Source organism: Petaurus breviceps, unplaced genomic scaffold (genome assembly GCF_028583685.1).
Source record: "Petaurus breviceps papuanus isolate PSGF00001 unplaced genomic scaffold, PetGlider_PUasm1.0 90654, whole genome shotgun sequence".
In the NCBI taxonomy this organism is placed as follows: Eukaryota; Metazoa; Chordata; class Mammalia; order Diprotodontia; family Petauridae; genus Petaurus; species Petaurus breviceps.
Window position 1 is genome coordinate 997,422 of NW_027187301.1, and position 7,871 is coordinate 1,005,292.

General features: G+C 35.6%; 1 protein-coding gene across 1 annotated transcript in view; it reads left to right on the forward strand.

Annotated features, from left to right (window-relative positions):
• Positions 1-7,871, forward strand: part of SLC49A4 (solute carrier family 49 member 4) — a 168,672-nt gene that overhangs the window by 22,297 nt on the left and 138,504 nt on the right. Inside the window, exon 2 of the mRNA XM_069064936.1 lies at positions 2,437-2,533. Coding sequence (XP_068921037.1) covers positions 2,437-2,533 — 97 coding nt within the window. The remainder of the gene's footprint in view (positions 1-2,436; positions 2,534-7,871) is intronic.

Here is a 7,871-nt window from a genome sequence, read left to right on the forward strand (position 1 = left end):
TCTCTCTCTCTCTCTCTCTCTCTCTCTCTCTCTCTCTCTCTCCTCTTTCCCTCTTTCTCTCCCTCCCTCCTTCTTTCCTTCTCTTCCTCTCCCTTTTCCCCCCTCTCCCTCTCTCTCCTTTCTTTATGACCAAAGTTTTCTTTTTCCTGAAGAAGCTGTCCTTCCCCTCATACCATTCTGTGTAGAACACATCCAGCAGACTCTCAAAATAGACCTCCTACTAATGCTAATTAGTTGATTTTGTAAATAGAAACTGCACATATAGAACTACTTTGTGTTCAGAGTTGAAGTCCAGTGTTTAGGCTACCACGCCAAGAAGTGAACATGTCATCCTGTTTTGTGCTTCACTTAATGTTGATAATTAAAGGATTATTGAAAAAAGTTATGGGTGCATTTTTTTTAAGGAATTCTGTATCATGTTAACAAATCTAGCAAACATGTGTTTAATATGTTCAAGAACTATGTTAGGCTTAGAGATACAATGACAAAACAAAAAACTCACTATGTACCAGGCACTGTGCTAAACAACTTATAATTATGATCTCAATAAAAATGTATTGCAAAGTTATCTAGTCCTCATATGATAGGTATAAATTAGCTATGGTAATTAAGATAGAAAGGACCAGTAGGTACTAGGGAATAAGGGAGTATGCAGAAATGACAGAAGTTCAACTTGGTAAACATTTATTAGCCACCAGCTATGTACAAAATACTGTTGTGCTCACTAAGGATAGAAAGACAAAAATGAAACAAGTTCTGTCTTTAGGGAGTTTACATTTTGGTAGTTTGATATAGCATACGTACAAATAAGGAAACACATTTCAGGATGAGAAGTCTAGCTCTTTTTTTTTTGGTGGGGCAGGAATCTGAGAAGGCATCATAGAGGCAGAAGCTGGTGCCTCATTTGCATCTTGAAGTAAGCTAAGAATTCTGAGAGGAACCTTTAGATTTATAATCTCAGAAACAGAATAGAATAAAGAAGAGGTTCCGATCCAGGGGCCTGGAAATATGCTAGAGGCACCTAAGGCATGGGGGAGACTGAAGGTAAAAAATTGTTAGAGTAACCAGTAGGACACTTGAGAGAGAGGATTCCTGTGCTACTTGTTTAACCCTCAGAGTCCTGGTTTCCTCCTCTGTAACGTGAGGGTGGGGGTGGCCTTCCTACCACCCAGTATTGTGAGGAAAATGCTTTATTAATGTGAGCTGTTGTTATATTTAACTTCATATTAGTAACAGGAGATCAGTAGCCCTCTTCAGGATTAGAGACATAATTCTCAAAATCATAGATTTGTTCTAGAGCTGCAGAGGAATTTCAGAAGCCATTTTGGTCCAACCCACACTCAGTTTACAGTTGAAGAAATTGAGGCCTAGGGAGGTTAAGTGGCTTGGCCAAGTCACAAAGGAATGAGCGTCAGAGGGAGTATGGGAAGCCAGGTTCCCTGACCCCAGAACCAGTGCTCTTTCCTTTATCTCATCTATGTTAAAATTGTAGGCTCCTAGTTCTTAGAATAGAAACGACCGACTCTAAATAGAGATAACCATCGCATTACGCCATTGAAGAAGCTGAGACCCAAAGAGTTTTAAAGCTCTTTTCCCAAAGTAATACAGGTAGTAATTAGAAAGATTTGACCCCACATTTACTTTAAATCCATTGTTCTTTCCATTATACCATGCTATACCATGTATTTCAAGAGGTCTGATAGAACTATTCTTTAGGTAGCTATGGGATGGTGATTTGTGGATTGGTTTCTTGAACCCTTTCAGATCTTTAGGGGCTCCTTAATCTAACAGGGCTACGTCTTATTCTGAGGAAGGTAGTAGGTCTCCTAGAGTCATTTTCTACAATGCTCTGGTTTTGAGAGGGGGATGGGCAGAGAGAACTGTTTAACTTGCCACTTACCAATTGGAGTCAAAGCCCCACTCACCAGATGTTACCCTGGAGGTGGGATGTGACTGGAGAAAGTAGGCACTTTAGGAATTCATTTGGGGCTCATAAGGCAGAGGAAACTATCCAGCTAAGAAACTCAGAAGCAGGTAATTGCGGATTTACTGTATGAATCAGCAGGTGGTATTGAAGGGATCAGCTGGGGCTCTCACGTCCGTAGAATGACTGACAAGTTCTAGGGCCTCAGTAGGACCAGGAATAGATTATTGATTCTATGGAGTACCTACCTCCCTTCTTGCTTCTTAATGAGGACTTAGAAATCATCCAGTTTTTGCTATCTCACTTACACAAGAATTCCAGGGCAATACCATAGTGGACTAATGTCCTTTTCAACATAGAGTTTTAAAATCAGACATTTATTTGCAGGGGGTGAAGAATCACTGAAAAAATTTCAAATGAAATATTTTTATGATGTGTTTAGACCATATAGACAGATTTGTTATTAACGTGCTAAAAAATTGAAAAATAATTCAGATTATTTTGTATTTTAGGTCTCCGGGTAACTGTGCTGCTGACATCCTTTCTTATGGTTTTGGGAACAGGTCTAAGATGCATACCTGTATCATCAGACTTAGTGATTAAAAAAAGGTAAATTTTGTAGTTTAATTTTTTAAATTTTGTTTTTTTTTTTCCTTTGTTGCTAGTCAGCTTCCAGTATTTTTTTTTTCTTTCTGAGACTGTCTATCAGTAGAGGGCCCTGTTGTATGTAGTAGCACTTAATTTCTTCTCCACTTTTAGCAGGGTTTATTATTTTAGTGTTTGAAAATAGCAAACCATTGAGTTTGTTGTTTTAAAATGGGAAATTCTGAGTTTAAATTTTGGTATCTTAAAAGGAAGAACTAAAACCGGTTTGGATTTGAGTGAAGAACTAGATATCTTTCCAAAGCAGTTTAAATTAGGTATAGTTACATTATTTTCTCTGATATATTGTTAATTCTCAGACTATACCTATTCAGATTTAAGTGCAGAAATGTATTCTTTAAAAGTACAGATGAATATACGTATTTTCTGCTCTTTTGTATTATGTGTGGCTCTGAGTTTAACTATGGCATGCTGGCTAGGAAGGAGATTAAAAGAAATTAGAGACAGTATTGCTAGGAACAGATAAGTCATTTAAAGGGATGAGAGAGAATAAGTCCTGATAAGAGGAAAGGAGGAATAGAATATATTCAACTCATGTGTAAAAGATACTATAAGGAAGAGCACTTTTAAATGAAGACCTCATTTTGTGACTATTAGATTCAATACAGTTCATGCTGCAGCCTTCTCTTAGATAAACACATCCACGTTCATCTGATGGGTGGTAATTGGAGTAGCGATTTTTGTTCATTGTTGATTTGAGGTGTGCTAGCAGATCTGTCAAGGTGAACAATTGAAAATATTTCTTTTTAGAGCACAGATTCTTAACCTAAGGTCCTTGAATTTATTTTTAAAAAACATTTTGATAACTATTTCAATGTAATTGGCTTCCTTTGTGATCCCACATGCTCAGTTTCATGCATTTAAAAACATTCTCAGGAGTGCATGGGGCAGCTATTGGTATATTAGTATTGGGATCTTTATTGGGATTTATGGAACAGAAAGGGCAGATAAGTGGAGCAGTGGGCATTTATTTAACTCAATGTTGTTTGCCTCAGTTTCCTCACCCATAAAATAAGCTGGAGAAGGAAATGGCAAACCACTCCAGTATCTTTTCCAAGAGAGGTCACAAAGAATCAGACACAACCAGCTGAAAGGACTCAACAACAAGGAGTTCATAGGTTTTGTATGTCTTCCAAGGACATCATTGGCACACACAAAAAAGGCTAAGAACTCCTTTTCTAGAGTAATTTCCATTTAGGATTCTTTCATATGTGATTATTTTGTGAACCTTGCTTGGGTGGAGAGCTAGAATGAGCAGATAGCCCAGAACATTCAGTAGTAAATTTTTCAAGAGATTCAAAGGGTCCAAATCTTAGGGAAACACAAACACATGATAGGGACCCTGCAGTCACTTTATAATATAAGACTGAATACCCAGCCTCTACCCTGAGATATTTAGGAGATAAACTTACCTATTTTTAGACTTGCCAGTCTCAGGACCAGGTATAAAAGACTTTACTGCTTATTAGACTGCCACTGAAGTATCAGTCCACTCTCTCAGCTCTTTGGGGAATTCTACTTGGAGCTTTCCAAGCTTTCCCCTAATAATCATAGTGTTTATATAGTAGTTTAAGGTTTGCAAAACACTTGAATTTTTTTTTTTTGGCCTTTATTAATTTGTTTACTTTTAGTTTACAAGATTCATTACCCTAATTCCTTGAGTTTCAAATTTTCTCTCCCTCCCCATGGCGGCATACAATCAAGCATAGTATCTGCAAATAACTTTCACATTAGGCATTAGTCAGGTTATAAAGGAGGATTGTAACAAATGGAATGAAGAATGGGAAAGAGGAAACAAAACCAAATGAAGACGAAAAAGGGCAGGTAGTTTGCTTCAATCTGGGTTCACTCACAGTTCTTTCTCTGGATGTAAACATCTCCATCATGAGTCTTTTGGGTTTGTCTCTGGATTTCTGAGAAGAGTCCAGTTTATCAGAGTTGGTCGTCACACATACGTTGTGTCTGTAATTGTGTACAAATCCCTCCTGGCTCTACTCTTCTCACTCAGCATCAGTTTGTATAAGTTTGTCCATGTAAATATGAAATCCATCTGCTCTCATTTCTTATTACACAATAGTATTCCATAACATGCATATACCACAACTTGTTCAGCCATTCCCCAAAAATCATGTTTTGATTTGCATTTCTCTAATCAGTAGTGATTTAGAACATTTCTTCATGTGCTTATAGATATCTTTAATTTCTTTCTCTGAAAACTGCCTGTTCATATCCTTTGACCATTTATCAATTGGGGAATGACTTGTATTCTTATAGATTTGACTCAATTCTCTGTATATTTTAGAAATGAGTCCTTTATCAGAGACATAGGTTGTAAAAATTCTTTCCCAATTTCCCACCTCCCTCTTAATCTTGGTTACATTGGCTTTTTTTGTACAGAAGCTTTTCAATTTAATGTAATCAAAATTATCCATTTTGCATTTTATAATGCTCTCTAATTCTTGTTTCGTCATAAAGTCTTTCCCTCTCCACAAATCTGACAGGTAAAATATTCCTTGTTTTCCGAGACTGCTTACAGTATCAACCTTTATACCTAGATCATGCACCTATTTAGACTTGATTTTGGTATATGGTGTTAGGTAATGGTCTATGCCCAGTTTCTACCTTACTATATTCCAATTTTCCCAGCAGTTTTTGTCAAATAGTGAGTTCTTACCCAAAAACTAGGGTCTTGGGGTTTATCAAACAATAGATTACTATAGTCATTGACTGCTGAATCTCGTGTGCTTAATCTATTCCATTGCTCCACTATTCTATTCCTCAGCTAGTACCAAGCAGTTTTCATGACTGCTGCTTTATAATACAGATTGAAATCTGGTATAGCTAGTCCACCTTCCCTAGCATTTCTTTTCATTAATTCCCTTGATATTCTGGACTGTTCTCCCAAATGAATTTTGTTACTATTTTTTCTAGCTCTATAAAATAGTTTTTTGGTAAATTGATTGGTATGGGGGCACTAAATATATAATTTCATTTAGGTAAAATTGTCATTTTTATTATATTAGCTCCACCCAGCCACAAACAATTGATATTTTTCCAATTAGTTAGATCTGACTTAATTTGTGTGAAAAGTGTTTTGTAGTTGTGATCATATAGGTCCTGGGTTTGTTTTGGCTGGTAGATTCCCAAATATTTTAATGTCTACAGTAACTTTAAATGGGATTTCTCTTTCTATCTCTTGCTGTTGAATTTCATTGGAAATATATAGGAATGCTTGAGGATTTATGCGGTTTTATTTTATATCCTGCAATTTTGCCAAATTTATTGCCTCAAGTAGTTTTTTACTTGATTCCCTAGGATTCTCTAAGTATATCATCATATCATCTGCAAAGAGTGATAGCTTGGTCTCTTCTTTGCCTAATTTGATTACTTTGATTTCTTTTTCTTCTCTAATTGCTACTGCTAACATTTCTAGTACCAGATTGAATAAGAGGGGTGATAGTGGACACCCTTGTTTCACCCCTGATCTTATTGGAAATGCTTCTAGCTTATCCCCATTACATATAATATTTGCTGATGGTTTTAAATAGATGCTACCTATTATTTTAAAGAAGGCTCCATTTATTCCTATACTTTCTAGTGTTTTTAATAGGAATGGATGTTGTATTTTGTCAAAAGCCTTTTCTGCCTCTATTGAGATAATCATGTGGTTTCTGCTAGTTTTGTTGTTGATATGATCAATTATATTGATGGTTTTCCTAATATTAAACCATCCTTGAATTCCTGAAATAAATCCTACCTGATCAAAGTGTATTATTCTTGAGATAAGTTGCTGTAGTCTTTTTGCTAATATTTTATGTAAAATTTTTGCATCTATATTCATGAGGGAGATTAGTCTATAATTTTCTTTCTCTGTTTTATCTCTTCCTGATTTAGGTATCAGTACCATATTTGCGTCATAAAAAGAATTTGGTAGGACTCCTTCTTCACTAATTTTCCCAAATAGTTTATAGAGTATTAGAATCAATTGTTCTTTAAATGTTTGATAGAATTCATTAGTAAATCCATCTGGCCCTGGAGATTTTTTCCTAGGGAGTTGACTGATGGCTTGTTCAATTTCTTTTTCTGAGATGGGGTTATTTAAGTAATTTACTTCCTCTTCAGTTAATCTGGGCAACTTGTATTTTTGTAAATATTCATCCATTTATCTAAGATTGTCAAATTTATGTGCATACAATTGGGAAAAATAATTCCTAATTATTGTTTTGATTTCCTCTTCATTGGATTCACACTTTTCATTTTTGATACTCATAATTTGGTTTTCTTGTTATATTGACTAAGGGTCTATCAGTTTTATTGTGTTTTTTTTTTCAATAAAACCAGCTCTTAGTTTTATTTATTAATTCAATAGTTTTCTTAATTTGAATTTTATTAATCTCTCCTTTGGTTTTCAATATTTCTAATTTAATATTTAATTGGGAATTTTGAGTTTGTTCTTTTTCTAGGTTTTTCAATTGCATGCCCAATTCATTGACCTACCTTTTCTCTAAATTAATCATGTATGCACTCAGGGATATAAAACTTCCCCTAAGAACTGCCTTTAATACATCCCACAGATTTTGGTATGTTGTCTCATTATTATCATTCTCTTGAATGAAATTACTGATTGTTTCTATAATTTCTTGTTTGACCCACTCATTCTTTAGGATTAAATTGTTTAATTTCCAATTAGTTTTTAGTCTGTCTTTCCATGGCCCTTTATTGCATATAATTTTTATTGCATCATGATCTGAGAAGGATGCATTTAATATTTCTGCCTTACTGCACAGAATTGTGAGGTTTTTATGCCTTAGAACATGGTTGATTTTTGAGTATGTGCCATGTACCCCTGAGAAGAAGGTATATTCCTTTTTATCCCCATTCAGTTTTCTCCAGAGATCTATCATAGCTACCCTCTCTAAAATTCTGTTCACCTCCTTAACTTCTTTCTTGTTTGTTTTGAGGTTGGATTTATCAAGTTCAGAGAGGGGGAGATGAAGGTCTCCCACTGTTGGAGCAGCAAGCACCCCAAGCTCCTCAGGGTTTGCTGCCAATACAGGTTCTTAGATCTGCTTTGTTAAAGGAAAGCAACTCAAAATGGGTTAACAAGCTTACTTTAATCAGTCAGACATATATCGTTTACCTTGTTCAGGGGAAAAGGTCAGCACCCCGAACTTTAAAGTACACAGACAGAATTATCAAGACAGAAACAGACCTAGTAGACAGGTTTCAAACTGTCCAACTATTACATCCATACCCAGTCAACAAATGGGTTTCAACATCTGGG